Source organism: Electrophorus electricus, chromosome 18 (genome assembly GCF_013358815.1).
Source record: "Electrophorus electricus isolate fEleEle1 chromosome 18, fEleEle1.pri, whole genome shotgun sequence".
Classification (NCBI taxonomy): Eukaryota; Metazoa; Chordata; class Actinopteri; order Gymnotiformes; family Gymnotidae; genus Electrophorus; species Electrophorus electricus.
In genome coordinates this window covers 8,118,742-8,144,668 of record NC_049552.1, presented here as the reverse complement: position 1 = coordinate 8,144,668, position 25,927 = coordinate 8,118,742, and the positions used below count along the sequence as shown (strand labels likewise).

Below are 25,927 nucleotides of genomic sequence, written 5' to 3'. Positions count from 1 at the left end.
CTGATGACAACCCCACGAGAAGGAACCCGAACAAAGGGAAACACATCTCAGTGTGGAAAATGTCAGAAATGCACTTGAATCACCACAGATACGAAGCTCTGAGAAATAGAGTATGCAGACAGTCAAACTTTAAGATTAAGGTTTTTTGTTAATTTGTAGCATCCTAAGACTAGAATAGACCGCTTTATCAAATAGTCAAATCTTGCAATTACGTTCCCGAAAATGTCTAGACGCATCCTATTTAAAATGAGCTAGCTAGCTATCTTAATTACTAAATGTTCATACGTAAACAAAATACGCCGCCACTTCCTCAAAGGGAGTAGGCAAGCGCATGCGTGGCAGTGCTGAATGAAAATTAAACGGCAAATAAAACAGAATTCAGCTGTAAGCTAGCTAGCTAAGGTTACATAAGAATTTGCAATACATCTCCATCGTCGTAAAGACTTTTTAACTTCTCTAAATACATTTAGCGTGTGCTACACTTACGAACCTCACAGAGCATTCCTGCCGAGCTTTTGCTCTCGGGAAAGAAAACTTCCCTTTAGCCTAAGTTAGCTGACCTAGTGTTGGGTTAGTTAACCTATCTTGCATTAGCAAGGTTAGCAAACCTTATCAAACTTACCGTCTTAAGTGACAGAAAACAAGCACAAAACCTAACTAGCTTGGTTACTTTTGTTAAACACTAACATTACGCTGAGATCGTCAGCTAGCTAAACACTTAATTAGCTACAAAGCTAAAAGAAAACTGACAAGTTCGAAACGAAGAGTTTGGTTGGATCAGAGCCGAGTCTTTGCAGGCGACATGGATTTTAAGGTAAACAGTGAAAACGTCTGGTTTGACTGGTTATTGTGATAAACCCAACATGCACTTTTAGGTTATTTGTCGCGTTAAATTAACCGGCCTACATTAATTTATCTTTAACCTAAGTTGGTGTTGTATTTAAGACGGCATAACAATCACGTAGGTAACCTAGCGTTAGCTAGTTTAGCTATCGCTATCTTAAATCACGTTTCCGAGATACTAACTACATAACGCTAATCTAACGGTAACGGTAGCTCGCTACCTGGATTAATGTTATTTTATTTTAATTTCTAGCTACCTCCTCAGATGCCTATAATTAACGTATTGTCCATTGTAGCGTTATCGCCCTTATGCTAAGACAGCTAACCTAAGGCTAGCTATGGTAAAATTCGCTGAATCATTCTTTTTTTTTTTTTTCTTGTTTGTTTGTTCAGCACATTTTAGTTGCTGGTATTATAGTTCAGCGTTGCAATTAGGTACTTAAACTAATTGCCTGGATGGCTAAATTTTAGCTAGCTAACGTTACTTGTTAGCTAGCCTGCTAGCTAGTTGATCTGTAAATTGGACACAGCATGTTTCGCGGGATTATTTACCATGATATGTTCTGCCCGGCGAATTGTGTCACAGAATTTCCGTGTGAGCTTTACCATGTGTCTCACAAGGTGATTACCAGTCCGGACTACATTGCTAAGATTTATCGGGAACAGAGTCAGTACCCATCCCTCAGCCGCGCTGACGTAGGGCCAGTGATAACTTCTCAATATGGTGGAAGTTACAGCAACATCTCAACAGGTTGTATTTTCAGAATGATTTGTGCGGTGTGACAGTGTAGTGGCTTTTATTTTGGCCATTATAAGTGCAGTACACTTTAAAGGTGTACATTAAGAGATTGTACTGTCTAATAAATGCACAATTTGTCATCCACCATATACCTCACTCAACAGTAAGTTTCTGAGCACAGAAGCCTTGCTGACAGTATATTTGAGTGGTGGACCATTCTCAACTTAGCTGTGATACTGGTAGTGGTAATGTGGTAGGTAGTGGTAAAGCAGTGTTGCTGGAATTTTTACACACGTCAATGTCACTGCTGAATTGAGAGTGCTCTCCAATCTAATAGTATCAATCCAGCAGAAATCTTGTGATGGCAACAAAAATTATGCATTTGTGTTATAGATGGGCTATAACCCACTTCCAAACTGTGCCTACAAGGTATTTCTAAATGGTTAGTGATTGTTGGTAGGCCAGTGTTACTGTTATATACTGTATACTGTTTTACTATTTAGCCATCTTTTTTTTTTTTTTCTTTTCAGAGTGGACTCAGCAGGATCTGGAGAGGAATGAAATCGTTAAATTCTGCCGGCAGTACATCGTATTTCATGACAACAAATCGATAGTCTACTCTGGGCCCTCTGGAAACTGCACAGAAATCAAGGGAGAGTAGGTTTTTTTTAATTAGCTTCCCACAAGCTTACTGTCTGTCTTTAAAAGACTGCATTTTTCATCTTTTCAACGCATCCTACATCCAGTCTTAATGTACTTGAATCAAGGTCTTATGAAAATTAGTCAAACTGAGAATTTGTCAACTCTAAGGCTAGAAAATGAAAAATTGCTGTATAGAAGGCTGTTTAGAAAAGTCATTTTAACCATCACTGATAGGATGAAAATTCACAGATGAGTCTGCAGACTTCTAAAACTGTGTTTTATTGACTAATGATGCAGTAATACTCATGCAAATGTAAAATAGTGAAACAATTAAAATTATGTAATTTATGAAATCTTGGAAATGTGGTACTCACATAATAATTTGCCAGATAGGATATTTTTTTATTATTGTTAATCCTAACTGACTGTGCACATGACAAACTCAATAAAAAGTACACTTTCTAAGATATTTGGGAAGATCACTGGATTTGCTTATAAACATGTTAAAAAGAATTCAATTTTTTAAATGCTCCAACCACAGTATAATTTGACCACGCATTTGCTCTGATCCCTGATTGTGTGCAGGTTGCTCAGCCAGGACTCTCCCTCTGGAGAAATGAAGGCTGTGATGAGGGAATGCTCTATCAAGGGAGAGGAGAAGCAGTTTCTGGAGGTGAGCTAGCAGCAAGATGTCAGTGATTCTTGGTCTGAACATTCTGGAAATGTTACTGTCCATTCAGCCCTGTTGTATGCCTGGCTGATGTAGTTCATAACAATGCTGCCTAACCAGTCAGGGACTAGGGACCAAATCTCATCTAGTCAGGTATGCTATGCTATACCGATAAGAGTACTTGGGCAAGACTCATAACACCATGTTTTCCTACCTCTTGAAATTATAAGTCTGCATAAGGGAGCCTGCCAAATACATACAAATTTGTGTGTCTGTGGTATAGAGTTTATGGCCCGTCCTGTAAACATGAATGCCAGTTTTTGTTGCTTTTCTTTTGTATAGATTAATTGACATGTCAGCACTGTGCCCTGCATCTCAAACTCTGGTTTTTCATTGCCTTTTATATTCTCCTAACGTTTGTTCTCACATGGTGGTTTTCTCAGATCTGGCATAGGAACAGAAAGATAAAAAGCCTCAACCTGACAGAACTGAAGAAGCATGGAAAGGTGTATGAGGATGGTAGGTGCTGTAAAATACCGATGGAAAGTGCTCACATTACAGGATTAGGGCAAACAATAAAAAATGTCAAGTCGTGAGAACCACCATGTTAACCTACACCCCCCCAATTGATAGATCAGTTTGGCTGCCTGGTTTGGTCTCACTCCGAGACTCACCTTCTGTATGTGGCGGAGAAGAAACGGCCCAAGGCAGAGTCCTACTTCCAGGTCCTATGCGTCACATAAAAGGCATTAGTTAATTTGTGGGGTGTTCATCAGAAAATAATGATGGCTATCTTAACCGCCACTCACTCCACTTTCTTTGCTTCTCCCCACTTACAGTCAGGGTCTGAATCCACTTTGCTTGTTGATGAAGATGAGGTGATGAAATCAGCGAAGAAAGAGGATAGCGTCAAGGTAAAAAAAAAATTGCTAATTTTAGAAGTGATTTTCTTTTGTTACTTGCTGACAGGTGGTTATTTGATTTGGGTATTTATTCATTTATTTATTTCTTGCCGGGGGAATCTTTTTGGATAGTTAAGGTTATGCTTGTTGATTAATTTTGGAATATTTTATTAAAACTCAAATTAAGGATTTTGCAGTATGAGTTGTAACTGTAGTCCAATCCATCTGAATCCCAGAGCAAAAACAATTTAATTACAAATTTTGTTTGCAAATATATTTACTACATGTGGTAAATGTGCATTATTTGAATCATTATAAATGTATGTAGTTAAATATTAGGCCCTTCCAAGTACATGAATATGTAATATGTAAATATGTGACTTTGCTCCCTCAGGGTGACCAGTTTGTATACTATGAAGATTGGGGAGAGACTCTAGTCACTAAGGCCACACCTGTTCTCTGTATTTTGGACATTGAAGGCAACAATGTGTCTGTGCTTGAGAGTATACCAGACAGCATCTCTCCAGGACAGGTGTGCAAGTGTACAAGAGGGAGTCACTGAAGCACTTAATCTCTGAACAGAAGTATTGAATGTGCCCTATGTGTCAATGTGAACTTGTGCTAATCATCACTGTAATTCTTGCACCTTCAGGCATTCTGGGCACCTAATGACACAGGTGTAGTATTTGTGGGATGGTGGCATGAGCCATTCAGACTGGGACTGAAATACTGCCGCAACAGAAGGTGTGTGGGTGTGTTTATGCCTGTGTTGGTGTGAACAAATGAAATGTTTACATTTGGATAAAAGGTCCTGTGAGCACTACATTTTTTTTAGCTTACATATTGACTGCAGTATTGCAGTACTGCAGATGCCAACTCATTTACAATGCTTTGTGTATTTTTGTATGCCAGGTCATCTCTGTTTTACGTGGATCTGACTGGTGGGAAATGTGGTATGTCATGCTTCTTTGCTTTAATGTTCTACCTTTTGTACCGTGTATTGTGCCTTGTGCTGTGTATGTAATTGTAAAGGGAATTCTTTTCTGTACTCTCAGAACGGTTGTCATCTGACTCTGCTGCAGTCTGTTCTCCTCGCCTCAGTCCAGATCTCTGCCGTATCGTCTACCTTGAGTGTGAGGTGTATGGCCCACACCAACAGTGCAACAAGCTGTGCATGGTGCGTTGATGTGTTTTGGGAATTGGAATTGGAGATGTTTTGTGTTCATATCTCATTGTTTTGCTTTTGTAAATGACTGCAGTATGACTGGTATACAAAGAAGACAACGGTCGTGGTTGACGTGGTCAAGAGAGCCAAAGAAGGTACTCTGTGTGTATATACTATTAATGTTTTTGTCAGATCTGTGCAATTTGAGATGGCTATCCTTAAAACCATTTTGACCAGCCTGAAAAACATGCAGATGGCTTTACTGGGATCTACAGCACGGTGCTGTCTCATCAGTGCTGGTCAGCTGACAGCCAGCGAGTCCTTGTATCCTGTGCTCAGAAAAGCCGCAAGGTATTTCATAGCAGCCATTGCCCTTGAGCCTCTCTCACCATTGTAACCTTTGTCATGGAGATAGGCATCATAGCAACATTAGCAACATTTTTAAAATGCAGAATAGCTACTTTATCTCATAGCCCAAACGAACTTACTTGTTTGTATAAAATTATTGACCAGCCAATTTTCATAATTCCTGATGGTTGTCTCCAAATGTCTGTTTGTCTGTATCTGTTTTATAGGATCTTATAGTGGTTGATACTTCTACAGACCAAGTTACATCTCTTACGTCTAGTACGTGCCTCACTTTACCTCTTCCTTCACCTTTACCCCATGGTCTAATTGTTGCGCTCATTTAACGGTGACCTTTCTTTCCTTAGAGTCGAACATGGGAAGCTGGTGTCTACTTACCATTCATAGGGATTTAATGGTGGTCAGCTGTTCATCTCCAAACTGCCCTCCGAGCCTGGTAAAAGCCTTTCCTCTTCTGAGAAGTCCATTGCAGCAATGTCAGGCAGCAGGAAACAAAAAGCAAAACCACAGAGTAAAATAATCTCTGGGTTCAGACACATGTACTCTAATATGCATGCTGTATTTTGGGGGGGTGGGGGACATGAAATGAAAAAAGCTGCAATGCATGTTGAGAATAATTTCGCCTTCCACAGAGGGTGGGCTTTTTGCCAGTGAGTGGTTCAGAGGATGAGATGTCATGGGTTACCCTAGAGGAAGCTCAGACACAGCCTGAAATTGATTGGCAGATTCTCAGTTTTACCCCACCTCCTGAGGAAGACAACAGCCAGTACCGTGAGTTTGCAGTCTCTTATAACTAACTGGATACGTAGTGTATATATAAACAATTGTGGAACCAAATATTGTAATTTGCTACAGCATCTATAGAATAGGCAGATTCCATTTGATTCTGTCTCACTGTTGTGAATAGCACTCTTAACTGAACTACAATGGTTTTAGTGAACTAAAACAATTTGAGAAAATGAATTTTGTCTGAGTATAGTAAACGTCCTATGGTCATCTTGAAGTGAGATGCAAACCATATTGTGCTCCTATCATTGTATTACTTGGATTATTAGAATTGGATTTACATCAGGCTATAGGAAGACAAACCTATACTTGTATAGAAGTAGACGGAAGACTGCAGATGGTTTTGTCACAACTGAAAGGTCTGGGAAATTACCACGCTATTTTTTTAAATTATTTTTATATTTTAAGAGTCTGGTAGTTTCCTCTGTGAGCCAGCATAGCAAACACAGAGAAAGTTTATGGATGCTTAGCAATGATGTTTTTTCATGAGTGATATCACAGTAACAGAAAAATGCCTAAAACACAGGTTCTCTGTCCAGTGCTGATTATTTGATTCAGCTGCAATGAAACCAAAACCTGGAACTAACAGCAGAAAGCTTTGTACATTTACCTTTGGTGTAGCCTTAATTGGGTAACAAGTGGCTCAATGCAGAATTTAAAAATATCTCAAAGGTTACGTTCATACCCCCAGGAAAGGTCTTGGGTGTGTTTCTCAGAACTTTGGTAATGCTACTTTTTAAAGTACTTTCATACTTTTAACATTCACAAGCTTTATTAAATTCACAAGCTTTTCCCGGAACCCTTCATATCTAACATAGTATTTAACCTTATTAATGCATTTAAGACTACTTTGAGCCCTGTGTAACATTGTACAGCTCTACCTCAAAACGATAAAGGCTGCTAATTTTCTTTTAAAAAAACTCACTAATTTACTGGTTCAAAGCATAACAGTAGTGTGTGTGTGTGTGTGTGTGTTGCATTCAGTGTCAATAAGACTCAAATATACTAACTTAATCCAAGTTGTCAGTATGTTCCTGGTAATTAGTGTTATGGACAAGTGGGTAGTGTTATAGCTTCCCAATGCAAAGCCCTTTGGTTCAATCCTGAGCATGAATGGATGGAGGGATGGAGAGATGAAGCATTGTTCCTTTTGCGCATATGAGTCAGTTTAGGAGCATGATCTGTTCCGACTAATGTCAGATTTGGATCACATTTAAAAAGATGTTGTGGAAAAGAAATCACATTTGGGCCCCTTTTACTTGCTGGCATCAAAAAGGACTTTTAAATCATTAAAATTAATATGCTGATATCTTCATGTACACTGTAATAGATAATATTCAAAAGCAGTCTACCTTTTTATTATATTTGATGTAACTTATTAAATCTGCTTGGGAGATTTAAAAAGGCTAATTTACAAAACATTGTCCTTGAACAAACATGACTACGTAAAACATTACCAAACCAGATTAAATGCATAAGAAAAAAAAAAACGCAGATATATCCACAAATGTAAGTAGTGGACACCAAGAGCTAGATTAATTTCAAAAGGTGTGGTCCACAGTGCACATGGCATACAGCGTGCAGAATGGAGGAGCAGTTATCTGTTAACTATTTTTACATGTGTAGAGAATGATCTAAAATTGATCTATTGTTCAAACTGATATTACAATAAAACTTTGTTCCTTCTCTTTTTGTATATTCATGAACGTGCAGTAGAAACTAGAAACATTCTTCTAAATTTTGACTCTGCCTTCTCTTTTCCCGGTATTAGCTGGACTGGACTATGAGGCTATACTACTGAAACCAAAAGATGTGACAGAAAAAACAAAACTTCCACTCATTGTGAACCCACATGGTCTGTTCTGCAAAATTTCTCTAATTCAGAAATGAATTAACTCCAGAATTAAATGTTTTAATAGCTTTTTTATCTCTATTTTCCAGGAGGACCTCACTCTGTAATAGTAGCTGAGTGGCTCCTGTCCCCAGCAGTTTTTTGCAGTGTTGGTTTTGGTGTCTTACTTGGTGAGTAACATGTAGTGTACCACGATAGACCTGTTCTTTACATCTAGTTCTGCTTGTCTTTCCACATGTCAATGATTAGCTAAGACCTATTATGAACTTTTATCACCTGTGCTAAAGTGTGTTGAATAAGCTGTGAGTTTGGAGTGGCCTTTGAGGTAGGGTCTTAGAGTAGAGTTACTCTTCACAGATTGATTGGATGATGTTGGTATATCTGCCATGGATTGACAGTGGTGTTAAGACAGCAGTTGATTGGATGTGTCAGATAAGTAGTTAAACCTGGATCCTTATCTCTTGTTGGACACACTTGATGGCGGTTTTCACAGACAATTTGGGTTACTCTCTGTTCAGCTTTAAGATGTTATCCAAAGGTGTCTGTTATCTAAAGGGTGTGTGTGTGTGTGTGTGTGTGTGTGTGTGTGTGTGTGTGTGTGTGTGTGTGTGAGAGAGAGACAGAGAGCACAAATGCAAGCATAAGCATGTTTTCTCTTACAGAGATCCTTTATGAAATTAAATCCTATCTGATTTGTTTGCCCATATTTGTGTATCTGTGTTTGTGTAAAGGAGATAGGTAGGAAAAAATATTGGGAAAACCTAATTAAAAATTCTGAAGTTGTAATTAAAAGCCATATAAAAGACTTATGAATTTCTATACTAACACAATGTTTTAAGATACTAACCACAATTTTAAAACGTTGTTCATGTGTCATGTATAATGCAACATAAGAATCATACAAGCTGTGAAAAGAGGCCAATGTTTCAGAAACCCCTCACTTGAACAACCTATGTGCAAACTTGTTTGCATATTTTAATGCTAACATGCTAAAGCATTGGAAATAGTGGGACAGTGGTCAGAATTTCATGTCAGAGCAAACTGATTCTTAAACAGGATACCTGCCACTTAAACACCAGCTTTGGTGTATTATAACCATACTGTAGCATTAGATAAAGATAATGTGTTATTTTACTTAAGATATTGGTTTGGTTCTGAAGAAGAAAAAAAACCTACTATGTGGAATGCATTCAGGGTTTGTGAGAAAGTATAGTGAAAAGTGGTCGCACTATCAATATTTTTAACCATATGAATATTTGCTGTTTGACTAGGTGATTGATTAGTACTTGGTACTTCTATATATAATCTGTGCATTTCCTTCTTACCAGTCTTTTGTCTACCCTCTCTGCTGTGTGAATGTTTGAGTGCATTCATGTCCATTATGAGACGCTACTTTTCTTGACATCTATAGAGCAGGACTGTTGATCTATGATCACTTACGTTTGTGTTTGGGGTTTGGCCCACCATGAGAGTCTCAGCTGCCTTTTAAGTAAATAAAGCCAAGTGAAAATCTTGCCTGAGTAATGTTTCCTTGTGCATTTGCAAAATGCTGGCCTATGCACTGTATGAATAATTACATCTGTGTTGTATTTGTCAGTCAACTACAGAGGCTCTATTGGCTATGGTCAGGACAGCATCCTTTCCTTGCCTGGAAACGTTGGCACACAAGATGTGAAAGATGTTCAGGTGAAGACAGTGAGAGACACTGTGCTTGCACTAATTATTTTTATAACATTATTAGGGTATCTCACTGGGGGCATGTAATGTTATTGATTTTAGTGATGTCTTCAAAAGTCATGTTTAATACGGCCTATGTGATTTATTTGTTTGTTATTTGTAATTCATTTATTTGTAGCTTAGATTTAGCCATGAAAAAGTGTGCATGAAAAGTCATAACAGTTTCAGTTTTGAAACAGATCACATTAATTTGTGTGGCTGTGTGTGTGTGGGTGTGCACGCATGCACCAGTTCGCTGTCGAGAGTGTTTTGAAGCAAGGTGGTTTTGACAGAGAGAAGGTTGTTGTTACTGGGGGCTCCCATGGTGGTTTCTTGGCATGCCACCTGATTGGTCAATATCCAGACTTCTATAAGGCCTGTGCAGCCCGGAACCCAGTCATCAACCTGGCATCCATGATTGGCAGTACTGATATTCCTGACTGGTAATGGTAGAAAATTGCTTTCTCCCTGTTTCTTTTTCTCTGTTTTGACTTTTTGAACAATATTTTTTTTTGGGGGGGGGGTTGTTATCATAGAGTTGAGAAGGACAGTAATCGTAATCTTGCAGCCTGAGCAATATCAGCTTTTCATTGTTCCATTCTTATTTGTGTGTATCTATATGTGTATGCAGGTGTATGGTGGAAGCTGGATTTGATTATAAAACTAACACCCTTCTGAGCCCTGCCATGCTTGAGCAAATGCTAAACAAGTCACCTATTAAACATGTCACACAGGTTTGTGTGTTTTGTTTTTGATATTGTACCATATTGTTTCACGGTCTCACTTGGCTGTTATAATATTTAGTTCTGATTTTGCCTACGTTTTCGTCACATTCAGTTCAATATGTGTATCCTTCCTTAGGTGAAGGCTCCTGTGCTGCTTGCCTTGGGAGAAGATGACAGGCGTGTGCCTAATAAGCAAGGCCTTGAGTACTACAAATCTCTGAAGGCCTTCAATGTCCCAGTCAGGTAAACAGGGTAGAAAGTTAAAATGGGCTCCAACACAACAGTCCTCAATGGTCTCAAGGCCATCATTGTAAAACTAAATATGAAGAAAAAAGCCTGACCTTAGTTATAGTGTTCCCAAAAGGATGTTTCTACTACAGTAAAATAAAATTTAAATACATTTTTTGTGTATAACACAAATTATAATTTAACTTTGTCTATAGGTTGTTATGGTACCCAGACAACAACCATTCATTGTCCAAAGTGGACGCAGAATCAGATGGATTTATGAACATTGTTCTGTGGCTCATCCAGCACCTCTCCCTCTGATCACCAGGCTATAGTGGGATCACATTTTTAAAACTAAATACTAAGTAATATGTTACAATTATGAAAATAAGCACTAATCAGTTAAAGTAAATAATAGGGTGATTTGACATAATTGAGGTCTACATGGTAAACTAGTCGAGGAGATTGACAATGAATCCCTTACAGGCAGTTAGCGTGCTTGTGATCACTTTAAATTAATTCCAGCAAAGATCCTTACAATACAATATACATGTTATTAATTTAATCCATAATATGGAAAAAAAACCCCACTTTTTGGCAGGGATATTTGATAACCCTAAAAGAGAGGATTTTTACTACAAATGGAAATGTACAACAAGCGAAGATGAAAAGGAGCACTGATATTATCTTTCAGTTTGTTAGCATGCAGTCCTTAGTGACAGGTTCAGAGTAAACGAAGCTTAAATAAACTTAATTTTGGAACGTCAAAGTTCATGCACTGGTTTTAAAAATGTTATACTTGAATGATGGCAATTCATGCCAAAGTCCTGATGCTATACCAAAACCAAAAGGTGATCTGTGTTTCTAGGTGGGTTCTTCCAGGCACTCTGTTTAGCTGCTCACATATATTATATTTTGGTGATGATTATGCCAAATGATGTGTGTGTTCATTTGCAGGGATTTTTTTAAGCAGAGTTTTTTCATCTTTTAAAAACTTGGCTGTTCTCTAGTTGGTCTATGTAAAGTACTTACATATGGTCACTTTTATTTCTGTCTGTTTGATGTACTCTTGGGGGTGCCTAGTTCTTCTCAAAATAAAAATGTTTATATGGCTGACTTTGGCTTTAATTTTCACAACCCTTCTTCTGTTTCACTCTGTCTCTCTCATGGAAAAGGGAAGTGCCCTGCCAAGAAAATTACCTTTCTAAATTTTCGTTACTGCCACAATGCTGTTACAACACCTGCTCCCACAGAGTAAATGAAATGTGTGTTCTATCAGATCCAGTTTCTGAATATTTCAGATTACCCTGCTCCTATACCCACATACACACACTTTTCTCTCTTTTATTAACTAATATGTAAATTATAGGACCTCTAGGAGTTGTAGGCAGGTAAAGAATGGAACTATTTATTGAAGCTAAAGGCCAGTTTGCAGTAAAGATTTGTGATGAGGTGAAACTATTTTGAAGAAAAGTAACAGCATTGTAAATTACTGCCACTGGCTGTTAAAAGCTAGCCAGCTCTTGGAAAGTCCATAATAGAATTGTTTTGTTCCTAGCTTACTGCTCTTTGAATTGTACTTTCACTAAACGTTCGTTCTCATTTAGGGGCAAGGAATACCAGTGTAGCGGTCTTTGATTAAAACTTTTTATGCAAGGTGCACTGCCTCACCACTGAACATCTGTGATATGACTATGCGGTGTGTGCATGCATGCTCTTCTGCACTGTACATTTTCACTTCTTAAAACAGGTTGTTTATGCAAAGTTGTTTCATTGGTCTTTTCCACTGCAGTATTTTTTCAAGTCACGGAATCGTAGATACAGATCTGTTTGGTAAGTTAATGTTTAAAAATTGTATGAAGAATTTCATTGAGTTACACATAATTGAGCAAAATGTAAAGAAATGTGCCCAGTTGAAAATACTATACATGTCCTCAAGTGTAAGTGCAAAGAATAATTTAATTTTGTGCCTCGTGTTCTACTGTAATCCATAGTCACAGATATGTTTAGAAGTTTGTTCTTTATCAAGTTTATTTACTTCTGAGGTAATTTAAAAGTATAGCAGGCCCAGTAATCTTTGCAGTGCCAACAATGTATTAGAAAAGCTACAGAGGAAATTTGTTTTGGGTATGGGAATCAGATCTCACCTCTCCCTTTTCCAGTCTATACCTACTTATTTAGAAACAACTTAAAATATTAAGATTTAAAACCAGATTTTAAAAATAGTCATTTCTAAAAACATTTGTGGAAAGAAATGAGAGTCCAACACAATTTTGTTATTGTTATCAGTTTCTGTATAAGTGAATAAAATGTAACAAATCCTTTATTAAAGCTTTACTACTGAATTATATTTTTGCTATTTTATTTCAAACGGAATTAATGTTAACAGAACTGGAGATGGGTCGAAAGTTGTTTGGTAGGACGTTTCCTTTAATTAGTCAAAAATAACAGCTTTGTAAAAGCAATGAGAGGAAATGCTTTTTTTAAAAAATTTTTTAGAAGTAACATCTCCAAATAAAAATTAAATTTGCAATTAGCTTCTTTTTATGTAACTGAACAGATATTACAATGTAAAAAGGAATAATGTGAAATTGTCTTGCCCACTATCTGTACCAAGAAAGCATCTTTTCTTTTCCCACAGTTTGATAATCAGCTCCTGAACAAAATACTACTGATTGACAGTGCTGAGAAGCTATAATCTTTTAGCCACATCTATTTCTTTTCTATTATTCATAATGTAGATGTACATGCTAACACATATTTTTATGTCTGTAGGTCATGTTTGGAGCTGGATTGTATTTGTTATTAGTGCTGGATCACCTTTGTGTGGTTAAGATGATAAATCCTCAATTCTATCCTTGTGATAGTAACACTGTTGAAAATGAAGACATGCATGTCGACTGTAAGCACAGAGGCTTCACCAGCATCCCCAAATTCACGTCCCTTTTCGTTATCTCACTTAACCTCAATGAAAATCTAATACATCAGGTAAAAAGTGATGACTTCTCAAATATACCCAATCTTCAGCACCTCAGTTTAATGTGGAACTGTTTGCCAGGTCGTCTCAAGGCACTAAGATTACCCTCGTGCAAAGTGACAATTGACCATAATGCTTTTGTTAACCTGACAAAATTGAGCTCTCTTCATTTAGCTGGAAACAGCCTTAAGACTATACCACAACTACCACAGAGTCTTGAGGTCCTAGGATTGGAATTTAATAATATTTTCCGAATTGAGCACCCTCTTAAGACACCTCTCCTTAAACAGCTACTTCTTGCTAAAAACTGCTACTATGCCAACCCTTGTAATGAATCCTTCTTTATTGATCCACAAGTGTTTCAGGATTTACCTGAGCTTCGGAACCTCACGCTTGGTTTTAACAATGTGACATCAGTTCCCACACAATTGCCACGCTTATTGGAAAATCTTGACCTGAGAGAAAACAAGATTACAGAGATAAGAGAAGACTCATTTGCCAACCTGACAAAACTCCATTTCCTTAATCTAGAGTGCAACTGCCAAAGGTGTGACCATGCTGCTCAGCCCTGCTTCCCTTGCCCAAATAATGCATCTTTAGGTCTGCACCCAAGTGCCTTCTATGATCAGAGAAACTCTCTCATTAAACTCAATCTGCGTGGAAATTCACTCCATTCCCTTCCTAATAATCTTTTTGCACAACTAAACAAACTTAAAATACTTGATCTTTCAGACAATTTCCTAGCTTTCAGTATCCGTAATGGCACATTTTTTAGTGAGCTGCAGGGTGTTGTGTCCCTTAACCTACTCTATAACTATCAGCCCCAGAAAACCTTTCAAGAGCTGATCTTGTCACCTTCCATTAGCAAGATGATTTCTTTGAGGAAACTATATCTAAGCGGATTTTTTTTTCATCAATTGTCTGACTATAGCCTTAAACCTCTGATTAAACTGCCACAGCTCGAGTATATTGACTTGCGTATGAACTTCATGAGTTCCTGCAATATCACTTCATTCGGCTATCTGAAAGCCTTGAGAATGGTGGTGCTTTCCCAGAACATGCTTGCTTTCAACCCATACTATACAGCCAGCTCAACTGATGTACAGTATTATTCCATGGCAATGAGTGAATATCACAGGGACGAGGACCTACAAATTGAAGAAACCCCTGCCTTTAGGTCGGAGCCCTGGATGAAATCTTTGCAGTGCACTGAGGCAGACTGTCCAAAAAATTATACACTGTGTTATTTTCAAAAGTGTCTCTGTTATGGGGAACTATTTTTTGACCTATCTCAAAATAATATCCCATGGCTGAATGCAAGTACTTTCAGAGGAATGGAAGAAGCTGCATGCATAGACCTATCCTACAATTACATGAGTCAAACTTTAAGTGGCCATCAGTTCTACCCTCTTACAAAATTGGTATACCTCAATATGGCACACAACCGCATTGACCTATACTTCAATGAAGCTTTCCAGGAGCTAAGGAACACGCTAAAAGTTCTTGATCTCAGCAGCAATGAATTCCACTTTCTTATGAGGGGAATAGGTCATCGCTTCACATTCATATCAAATTTAACTTCATTAGAAGTTCTCAGTCTAGCAAATAACAACATTGGTATTCGGATCTCTAATACTCTTATTAGTAAATCTCTGAAATATCTCTTCTTTTCTGGGAACCGGTTGGATATTATGTGGGACACAAGGGGAGATCAGTATATACACTTCTTTCAAGGGTTGACGAGCCTTACCTACCTTGACATCTCTGACAACCAGTTAATATCATTTTCTCCAGAGGCACTGGTCAACCTTCCTCTAAGTATTCGTGTGCTCAGGTTGGACTCAAACCTCTTAAATTACTTCCCCTGGAACAACATCTCAGTTCTCAGTGATCTCTGCTACCTAAACCTCAGTGGAAACTATCTCTCTGTCCTACCAGACAGCATTATCTACTTTGGAGTAAAGCTCACAAGCCTGGACTTAAGTCATAATAGATTAAGTGCAATTCCAGAGTCTTTCTTCAGCCAGGCAACAGCCCTTAAAAACCTCATGCTCAATCACAACCAGCTGAAGATCATAGAAAACCTTATTCTTCCACCTGCATTACAGAATGGCCATACCACTTGTACTATCCCTGATACAGAGCATAGAAGGAACATTTCTTGCAAGCTGACATTGCATGCTAACCCTTTTATTTGCAGCTGCACCACCGCTTGGTTTGCTGAGTTTCTGCGAGCAAGTCCTTTGGATATCCCACACCTCACTACAGATGTTCGCTGTGGTTTCCCTGAGTCACAGACAGGAGTAAACATCCTTTCCATTGATCCTCGCTCCTGCCAGGAGATATTTGGTAGCATTGCCTTCCTCGTTACCTCCCTACTTACTATAGCAGCAACTGCAATACCCCTTTTGAAGCATCTATATGGTTGGGATTTGTGGTACTGTTTTCAGATACTATGGGCAGGACACAAAGGCTACACTCCACTTTATGGAGAAAACATGGCAAACAACCAGCATGATGCCTTTGTTGTATTTGACACAAGGAACAAGGCAGTCAGGGACTGGATCTACACTGAGATGGTGATGAACTTGGAGAACAAAGGAAGATGGCGATTTCAGCTTTGTCTGGAAGAACGAGACTGGTTACCAGGGTTGTCATGCATTGAGAATCTACATAGTGCAGTGTGCAATAGCAGAAAGACAGTGTTTGTGCTGACTAACCATGGCGGCTGTGCTTCACTGAATGGGATCATAAGACAAGCCTTCCTCCTGGTCCAGCAAAGGCTTCTTGATGAGAAAGTGGACGTTGCAGTGCTGATTCTCCTGGATGCTGTTTTTCCCAAGCTCAAGTATCTACAGATGAGAAAGAGGCTGTGCAGGAAGTCAGTTCTATCCTGGCCTAAAAACCCTCGGGCCCAGCCTCTCTTCTGGAATGACCTGCGTATTGCCCTAGCCTCTGACAATGTGAAATCCTATGATAAAAAAGTTACAGAAAGCTTCCTGTCTTATGAACTGTCAAAAAGCTGAGATTTGCTGTTGGTGCTTAACGAGCCAATCAATTCTAAACTGACAACTTGATTAATAGCCTACCACACAGTCTAATATTTATATATTTATAATGGAAGCCTAAGGGTAGTTGTTTAATTTTACCAAGAAACATTTATTCAATACACATATTTTTGTGGGCTTCAGCTGGATAAAACTGCATAGAAATTAAAACATTCTCCCATGTATCATTCTAAGACATTTGGAGTGTATTGGTTTTATTTTGAATTTGCATCATGTAGTAATAGGTTTTATTTATGTAGTACTAATTTACAAATTGCTTTAGAAAAACATACACATGTAGTCATATACTTGAAATGTTTACTGGCAGAAGTCAACAACTACCTTTAGGGTTCTATGAGAAGTATGTTTCAAGTAAATTCAAGTCAAGATTATTGTGTATGGTAACTGGCAATGCTCTGTAGATGTGGTAAATATAAATAAGATTGTGAAACACTTTAATATTCCTTTAACAACACATTCACAAGAGCTATTTCATACTTTTACAGATATAAAATGGTTTAACATCAATTGTAAATATTTTAAAATACTTCCTTAAACAATACTTATTTAAGCTTCATAACAAAATTATGTTCAGAGGTAGATGTTTTGGATTATTAATCATTTATATGATCATGCTTTATATGAAGGTATCTGTTTATAACATTATCTCTGTATATTTTTAGATAACACATGAAAGAAAAATCAATATAGTTTATGAAAATGTTTGTAACCTTTTGATGCTGTTTTCTTTTCCTAATACTGGCTGTATGAAAACATAATGAAACCACCTACTTCTTGTACAGAAATTCTTTTTCTAATGTGCATGCTTTCCCCCTAATAATAAGGAGGAGGAGTTTTTTGTTTCACTTTGGTTTGGACCTTTTGAGATCCATACAGATGTATCTCCATCTCCAACCACAGCTGCTCATTACAGGCTTGTTTCAAATTTACATATAGCCATAACACCACCTGCCTTTTGACTTGAGCGCTCTTATTTTCTATGCATTTGAAAGCTTTGTTTTTTCATGTATTCAAACACATGATATTATATCTCTACTAGGAGAAAATACATTTTTATCACATTATTCTTAATGTACTCTTGCATAATTTTAAGAGGTCCAGAAATTATTTGATATATATCTGTAAGCATATCTTTCTGAGGGTCTTTTACTGACTCATTTACCGAAACAGGATGTTCTCTCTCTCTCTCTCTCTCTCACTAGTTCACTTTCTTCCTCTCTTTTTCCACTTCCTTATCTTCATTTACAGTTCCTCTTTGCACCATATGAAAAACAAGGTGTACCATGAATTAACACAGTTCTGTTTGTTGTTGCTAATTTTTATATGAATGTAATTGATAGTTACACTACTACAGTAAATAAAATTAATATTTCAAAGAGTATATTAATCTTTATGATATAATCTACTGTATCAGTGAATAATGAAGTCTTATACTATGTTGTAACAGTCTGTACTGAGAAGGATGTGGGCTATAGTCACACCCCAGAGATCACCCCAGTAAACAATTAAATAGCTTCTCTTACTCAGTGATGGATGGAAGACTGAGCAAAGATAGCAAGCTGTTCAACATATTTGAGCAGAATTTGACTCCCTCTGTCTTTAATATGGTTACTGTTGACATAAAAATCTGTCATACATGTTTAACTTTTAGAACTGTTTAACTATTCAACTGTTTATTACTCTGGGAGTGCTAACTGACTGAATTGTTTAAATCTTTCTTTGTGAGATATTGCCTACAGACTGTGTGAACATAGGTCTGTTTATTAGGCATAGTTAATATGAGAGATATTAATTCTTTTAGGGTTGACCTCATGTCAGTATCGAGGTCAGCAGCTTTCTGGACGCAGAGTAAGCACTCTAAGATTAGAACGACTACTATCAAACTAACTGTAAACTGTAGTAAAGGCAATAGTAGTAGCTTGTTTCAGTCACATTTCTACTGGTTAGAAGTCTTAGGCCTGCAGGCTTTGGACTATTGTATAAAAACAGGAAATCAGTAGAATACCATTAAATGTATCATGCTATTTTGTGGTTTACGTTTTTGTAGAATGTGCTACAATTCAGTGGGTCAACGATTATGAACGTTAGCTCATGTCTGACTTTAGAAAAATCTTTGTAGTTCTTCGCCACGTTGTAGTTTGTGTTATGTATGCCATATTCTAAACAATGTGCGTCTTACGTCGTTTAACGTCTCTACATTGTCCCTGTATGAATGAATGAATGAATGAATGAATGAGTGTGTGTGTGTGTGTGTGTGTGTGTGTGTGTGTGTGTGTGTGTGTGTGTGTGTGCGCGCGACCTTTTGTTGCCGGGAACGGTTCCGGCCCTCCGTAACCCTGAATTGGATTAAGCAGTTTAGAAGATAAGTAAATGAATAAATGAAATAGTACTGAGGCACAGAGGAGCTGTCCAGTGCTGAAACGCAGAACACTCCAATCGGCTCCCAGTTTTCTACCCACTCACGCTTTAATTATAAAGGAAAGTCAACAAATGCATTCTATAAACACTGCGCCCTTTGACTGCTGAGAACAACTAAGATAATTATACACGCAGAAGAATTGGCTTAATCAAGTAATTTTAATTTTTACGATTAAAAAGCGATATTTTATGCTTTAACATAGCATCCGGGTGTTAAGTTTTTTGAACAATGACTTCACAATATTCTTCACAAATTTCACGTTGTGAAAAAAAGGTTTCAAGACATATCTACATTGTAACGCCAAATATTTTTTTCCACAAAAATATAATTTTATACTTTACATTACAGTGAATTCTGGTAAAATACATTTTACATAAAATTTGTTTATTGGATTTAGACTACTCAAAGCCTAAGAAGATAGCATATTAGTCGCATAACATCATTTGTATGCAAATTTTAAATGCTTTAAAGTTATGCATTTGAGCAACATTGCTATGTCAAATTCAAATAAATTATTTAGACAGATAAAAAACAAACAAACAAATCAACAACAACAAACTGTCCACGTCAGTGTGGGTGTAATAGCTGTTGCCGAATTTCATGCAGACCCTTTAAAATATTATAGGCGAAATTGGTTTGCAGTAAAAATTGTGAGTTCTATAGCTTCCCACGGCCTAACATGAAAGGCGCTGGTAGCGCCGCCTTTTCACAGCAGACATAAATGCCTTCGTAGATCGCCAGTCTTTTCTCGACTGTCACTTTAACAGACTCATTGCCGTGGTGCCAGACTCAGTAAACGGGAGACGACGTTACGCGTCCCCGCAGCGTCATGCAAATGGAGAAGCGCCGTTCCGGGAGCGTAAAGACTGTATGTGAAATTTAGGTACAAGTATGTCGAGAAGGACTTGCCTTACTTCAGCAGGTGAGTTTAATCCCTTAGGTTTGCAAGAACTATGATGTCGTACGATAAAGTAAGTCTCTTGCTGTTTGGTGTTAGCTTCTGAAGTGATGTAACAGTGCATATCGGAAACAATCCGCACATCCAGGGGTGGCAATGGATGTCCAGTTGTCTGACATTTGGTAAAAATGAGCTGGTTATGAGTTTGTATACTTTATCTGCATCTTACTATACTCTTTCTGACGTAACAAGATCTGTTTCACTGTGGTGGGGAAACGAAAAGATATAGATGACGCTATGCGTTATTCCTGTATTCAGTTTCTCAAAAATCCTCTTGGAAAGTAAAATACTTGATCGGTCCTATCAAGTATTTTACTTTCCAAGAGGATTTTTGAGAAACTGAATACAAGAATAACGCATAGCGTCATCTATATCTTTTATAAAATGCGATATATAAATATTGAAGTTGGGATCAGTGCTATCAGGAATTTTACTTTTCAAAGGGATTTTGGAACGTTAAATTTAGCTACCTTGATGTAAGATAAAGCATTTCCCCAATAAACAATGTGAATTTAAGACTAAAGTGAAAGGTCAAATAGAAGTCCACGACTGTGCAAATAGTTTTTTAAAGGAAAAAGTATCGTTTTTAAATGCCTTCGTGTCACATGTAGCTGAAAGACTACATATTGACGAAATTGTTAAGTTTCTTATCCTTAGCCCCCTTGTGAGGGCAGCTACTGCGCAGTGTTTGATTAGTTTGACATTAATTATAAAGGATTTTATGCTATATCAGTTGCGTACATTAAAATAAACATAACATTTTATAAACATAACATTTTTCTGACTCAAAAATGTGACTTTTGACGCATTGGAGAATTCCGGATACTGGCAGATTGGGGCTTTTCCTGAGCCGTCCGCCAAACGCCACCGAAGGAATTGACATCTGCGTTGACTGACAATCGGTTTATTCTCTTATGACTTGATTATTTTCATTAAACTGTCAACACCTTCGCACGTGAAACACGGCAGTAGGCTACTCACTATGATACTGTTATGCTTTAAAAAAGCTGTTTCTTTCTTTCTTTCTTTCTTTCTTTCTTTCTTTCTTTCTTTCTTTCTTTCTTACATTCTTTCTTACATTCTTTCTCTACCCTTCCTACAGATTATATTAAAGAGGGCCTGAAGTGTTTTCACAAGTTTCAAATTGCTTTAATTAACAGTCCACTAGAAAGATCTAAACGCTGCTCAAAACATTCAAAATAATACCACCCAAAGCAGGAACGTGATAACACAGTAGAATTAAATAAAATAACACTTATCTGTACATATAGCACAAATTTGTACCTTAATAGTAAAACACCATGGGGAAGATGAGACATGAAAGGAGGTACAGACTACAACTTTGAGCCTGAAAATAGATCAACAATGTTGAAATTTTCTGTATGAATCTGACTGCTAAGGTGGCAGTCCTTATGAGCTTTTACAGTAAACAGTCAAACTGTTAAATAGTTAATTGTCACAATACTATATTGTGTCATGAGAAAGAAAAGTAAAGAAAAAAGTGTGAAGGACGCAATTGAATCAAACTGAAATTTCCTGAGCCTTCATTTCCGTGCATAATGTATGGTAGTGCACAATCAGTCAGCCATGCTGAAGTTACCCCAGCCCAATCACCATGCCTTCCAAGATCCCCTAAAATGAGCCAGCAGTGGGTAAGCGCTGGCAGCAGGGTCAGCATGTCTCATGGCAGGGGGAAAACTTTCTCTATGGAGAATATCCAGTCCCTCAATGCTGCCTATGCAGCATCTGGCCCCGTGTACTTGAGTGACTATGAGGTGCTATCTCCAACCTCCTACCCTAAGGGCACCATGACCTTTGGCTTTGCCACAGGACGTTCCTTCTTTGGGGGAAGGGCCACCTCCCTGGGGAGCAGCCCCAACATCAGCTCCTCCTTGGACTCAATGGGCTCTGGAGATCACAAAGTCATGCACCTCCAGCAGCTGCAGCACCAGGGGGCTTCTTCCCTGCTGCTGAGACAGGTCATGAGGGCTGGGGTCAGAGGAGAGGGGCCTCCCCTTGTGGAGCAGTTGAAGGACCTGCAAAGGGAGAATGATTTGCTGAGGAGGGAGCTAGATGTGAAAGACAGCAAACTGGGCTCCTCAGTCAACAGCATCAAGAGTTTCTGGAGTCCTGAACTGAAGAAGGAACGAGGGATGAGGAAAGAGGAGTTGGCCAAGTTGTCCATACTGAAGGAGAAGATGAAAATAATGGATGAGGAGAATAAGGTAAGACTACAAACAGCTGCATGTACATGTTATGTAAGATTCCATAATGAGCAAGTATTTTTGGCTTATCATTGCCAGGTTTAAATACATTTGAAACAGCTAAGGCTCTCTGTGAAGAGTCCTAGATATGTTTGCCACCTCAGTACTCTGAAATATTTTTAATTCGGTATCTTCCAGGTCTCTGTCTCACTGGAACTGACTTGGAGGTGGTCAAGCTGTTATTGACAAAACTGAAATAACTAAGTTGTATAATAAAAGACTCATTTTAGAATGTGGATGCATTGTGCTTTATATAATGTAGGTCTTACAAATAGCTATAAGCAATATTTTACATCTTTATTAAGTAGCTATTCTAATGGCCTGTGGTCCCATCTCTCTACATTATATTAACATGTTAGCCAGGCTGTCTGAACTGGACTTAAAGGGTTCATTCTGAGTTCTGTATGCCAGAAAATCTTTCATTGTTTTCTTCTTTGTTCATCATTCTTAATTATGATCATTCCTGATTTTGAAACTACAGTAAGTGAGGTAGGTTTTAGTATACAACGAATTTACTCAGATAGTTTGGGGCCAGACCATTTAGTGCTCTATATGTCAACAAGAACATTTTAAAGTCCTTTTTAAACTTTAAATTTAACTGGGAGCCAGTGCAGTGCTGAAAGGACTAATGTGGTTGATATTTTTGCTCTTGTACCACTGTGGCAAAGGTTTTGAGGAATGGCTCCTACATTCTGTAGGAGTTTGTTTAATAGCTTTTAGAGCATCCAATAATAATCCAATCTTGATTAAATAAAAATGTGGACAAATTTCTCTGCATCTAATGAGGAATGTATATGCCTTAGATTTAGCAATATTACATAAATAGAAAAGGGCGGTTTTAGCAACTACATATGTGAGTGTCACATGATACATCAGAGTCAATAATAATAATAATACAGTTATTTACAATAATTTTGGGTGTTACTAAAAAAAATCAGAATATTAGAAAATTTCTTCTTGCAGCTTTGGGTCCAAGCAATAGTATATATATATATATATATATATATAGTATCATCCACATGTAACAGTGGAAGCTAATACCATTCTTATAAATAATTGTGCCTAACGGCAGCAAATATAATGACAGTAAAAGGAACCCGGTACAGACCCGTGTGAGACACCATATTTTGCTTTTATAAGATCAGAGCATTCATTATGTACAAGGACAAATTAATATCAATGTGAAAAATAATCACTTAATCCAGGAGAGTGCTTGTTTTCTAATGCTAGTGAATGTTTCTAGCCTATCCAGTAGGATGTTGTGGCCTATGATATCAAATGCAGCACTAAAATTTAAAAGTATAAGAAAATGCATTCTTCATGAAAGGTTATTAAACGTTTGTTAACGGCACAATTTCAGTGCTGTAATGTGGTCTGAATTCAGACTGAAGTAATTCATGGACATAATTTGTCTGTAAATAGGTGCATTATTCTGACAAAACTGTTTTTTTTCTAGTACTTTGGCAATAAAGTACAGCTTTGAAATTGGCCTGTAAGATCATAGGAATTAAGACTAGGTTTTTAAATTAGTGGTAGTAATTCATAATTAGTAATTCTTCAAGAGAAGAATTAATTATAGCAAGCATACGTTCTATACTAATGGCCAGTAGATCTTTGAATGAATGAGTTAAGACTGGATCAAGTAGAGAAGAATTAACTCCTCAAGACAATTTTGGGAAACTGGTTCTAATTGTTTATCAGAGCAAAGAAGTCAGCTGCCAAAATGCATTTACAGATTAACAGATTCTAAAGAAGCATGGTTGTTTTTACCTAACATTTTCAATCTTGTCAATGAAAAATTTCATAAATGTATTACTGTTACATTCCTGCATTACTCAGCAGGGTTTGAGGAATATAATATAAGTAATATGTTTGAGTTTGCCATTTAACATTATTATCTCACTTCCTGGACTCAAACTGTTATTTATTGTTACATTTTAAATTAATTGTGAAGTACATAGACAAGATTTCAATGTATGTAGCAAGTGAGAGCTGAGCAAAGAGAAAATAGAATAGTAGAATATAATGATAGAATATTATCACATCTGTTCAAATCTAGTTACTTTGACCTTCCATAACAAGCAAAAAAGTTGACTACCTCATTGTCTTGTATGCCAAGTAATGTGCAGACCAATCTGGAGAAACTATTGTTACACCTAGACAAGCCTCACTAAAATAAAGTAGATAGAGCAGAAATGGATGGAAAAGAACCTACAGTATATGCAACAAGTACAATACACTTAGGCCATAAGGATAGGGTATAAGGATAGGGTACAAAATATAATAATATGAAAAATGCTGCAGAATAGTATGTTAAAAGTATCCTTGTTAGGGATATCACTTACTTTTAGAAAAGGCCTTCCTGCACATGCTGTTAAAAAGACCATTAAGTTATTTGATTGAATTATTAGTGATGAAGCTCATTGCATGGTATAGAATCAGTAGGATGATTTTCACAGAATATACTATAGGTAGCACAGTCTTCATAAGGCAAATGAGGCATGCATTTTTCCTGACACAAGCACATTAGCCAATTGGACAGGATCCACTCTTAGCCAAGTTAAAATCAATGCCTACCCTTAGCATTGTGGAGTTGCAGATCTTTTTTTTTTTCCTAGGCCCTATATATGGAGGCTTGCCTTCTACACTGACAACTTGAGACAGATATATTGCTGGCACACATAATGTTTAGTTGCCTGCAAAGGACAAGGCATGAAGTGGATTTTAGCAGCACTGTTGTAGCTTTTTGCTGAACATTTTGCTGACACACTGATAGTGGTTCTATATAATAGTGGTTTTACAATCTTCCATTGTTGGGCAGACTGGGTTCCATCTAAGTTTATTTCTATTGTCTATGACTAATCTGAATGGGCGACCAAGGTGAAAAATTTGTATGTAATGGTGATTCTATGACCAGTGTGAATGGGTGACGCTAACAGAAAAAGCTGTGTATAATGATATATAATGAGTTTTTCATGCTGTTTGAGAATAACATTTCTCAGTGTCAGTGGGAGTGCAACTGGTGAATAACATTTGCTCTTTTGTTCACTTTTGTGAAATTTTTGCAAAATCACTACCTGAACAGTTTAGACTGGAAGATCAAAATGGTGGCATCACTGATAGGGGTGTTCCTAAAGAACTTGTAGTGCAGTGTTATGGTCATGACCCCAGCACCACATAGTGCCTTTCTGAGTTTGCACAAACGGACTGTGACTGTAGCCTCATCTTTCAGATTTACACAGACATACACTGAAAAGCTATGATCTACAAAGTTGACTTGAAGCTGCGAATTTAGGTAGAAATCTACATTGAAGCCCCTCTCATGTGGAATTCATTTTAAAAGCATTTTACAACTCCACATCAGCAATGAACAGTGTTTGGTGTTATTTCCAACTTACCTCCAGAAGCTGCTTCACACATACAGTATCTGTATGTGACCTTCGTGGAAACATGGGGCAGATGTTGACAATATCAGTATATTTACAGCACGATGGTATGGTTTTCTGATGTCACACCTGCAAGATGTACTACTGGAAGACCTTTGTGCAGTGGTTGCCTCCGCTTTTAAGCCACCATCTTTCCACTTGACGTCTCAACCAGGGGACTT

At 37.6% G+C, this 25,927-nt stretch overlaps 3 protein-coding genes across 5 annotated transcripts in view; all 3 read left to right on the top strand.

Moving 5' to 3' along the window:
• Positions 1-108: 108 nt before the first annotated feature.
• apeh (acylaminoacyl-peptide hydrolase) lies at positions 109-11,748 on the top strand. 3 transcript variants are annotated; one of them, XM_027012393.2, is made up of 23 exons: positions 109-814; positions 1,465-1,594; positions 2,113-2,239; positions 2,810-2,897; positions 3,338-3,413; positions 3,528-3,619; positions 3,734-3,808; positions 4,191-4,328; positions 4,449-4,540; positions 4,709-4,749; positions 4,852-4,973; positions 5,056-5,116; positions 5,215-5,312; positions 5,537-5,588; positions 5,675-5,763; positions 5,960-6,098; positions 7,885-7,968; positions 8,055-8,135; positions 9,563-9,651; positions 9,934-10,124; positions 10,313-10,415; positions 10,543-10,649; positions 10,850-11,748. In XM_027012393.2, exons 1-23 carry the CDS (start codon positions 803-805, stop codon positions 10,953-10,955), a joined length of 2,193 nt encoding a protein of 730 aa, XP_026868194.2. In that variant the 5' UTR covers positions 109-802; the 3' UTR covers positions 10,956-11,748. The 3 variants fall into 3 exon arrangements, with proteins under 3 accessions (XP_026868194.2, XP_026868195.2, XP_026868193.2); XM_027012394.2 differs by lacking the exon at positions 1,465-1,594 and having other exon boundaries at positions 110-814; XM_027012392.2 differs by lacking the exon at positions 109-814 and having other exon boundaries at positions 1,399-1,594.
• An 86-nt stretch (positions 11,749-11,834) lies between these two features.
• Positions 11,835-17,715, top strand: tlr9 (toll-like receptor 9). The gene is made up of 2 exons (XM_027012384.2): positions 11,835-12,467; positions 13,410-17,715. Exon 2 carries the CDS (start codon positions 13,413-13,415, stop codon positions 16,635-16,637), a length of 3,225 nt encoding a protein of 1,074 aa, XP_026868185.2. The 5' UTR covers positions 11,835-12,467; positions 13,410-13,412; the 3' UTR covers positions 16,638-17,715.
• Positions 17,716-19,901: 2,186 nt separating this feature from the next.
• The window catches only part of LOC113578892 (ERC protein 2), an 88,791-nt gene continuing 82,765 nt past the window's right edge, over positions 19,902-25,927 (top strand). Inside the window, exons 1-2 of the mRNA XM_035536466.1 lie at positions 19,902-20,020; positions 21,887-22,281. Of these exons, the coding sequence (XP_035392359.1) occupies positions 19,990-20,020; positions 21,887-22,281 (426 nt within the window). The 5' untranslated portion in view covers positions 19,902-19,989. The remainder of the gene's footprint in view (positions 20,021-21,886; positions 22,282-25,927) is intronic.

Excerpts from the sequence above, each read along its gene's own strand:
- apeh (XM_027012392.2), top strand. The coding sequence starts at position 1,402 with ATGTTCTGCCCGGCGAATTGTGTCACAGAATTTCCGTGTGAGCTTTAC. Across the intron at positions 1,595-2,112 it reads TTACAGCAACATCTCAACAG|AGTGGACTCAGCAGGATCTG; the intron begins GTTGTATTTTCA and ends TTTTCTTTTCAG. Across the intron at positions 6,099-7,884 it reads GGAAGACAACAGCCAGTACC|CTGGACTGGACTATGAGGCT; the intron begins GTGAGTTTGCAG and ends TCCCGGTATTAG.
- tlr9 (XM_027012384.2), top strand. The coding sequence starts at position 13,413 with ATGTTTGGAGCTGGATTGTATTTGTTATTAGTGCTGGATCACCTTTGT.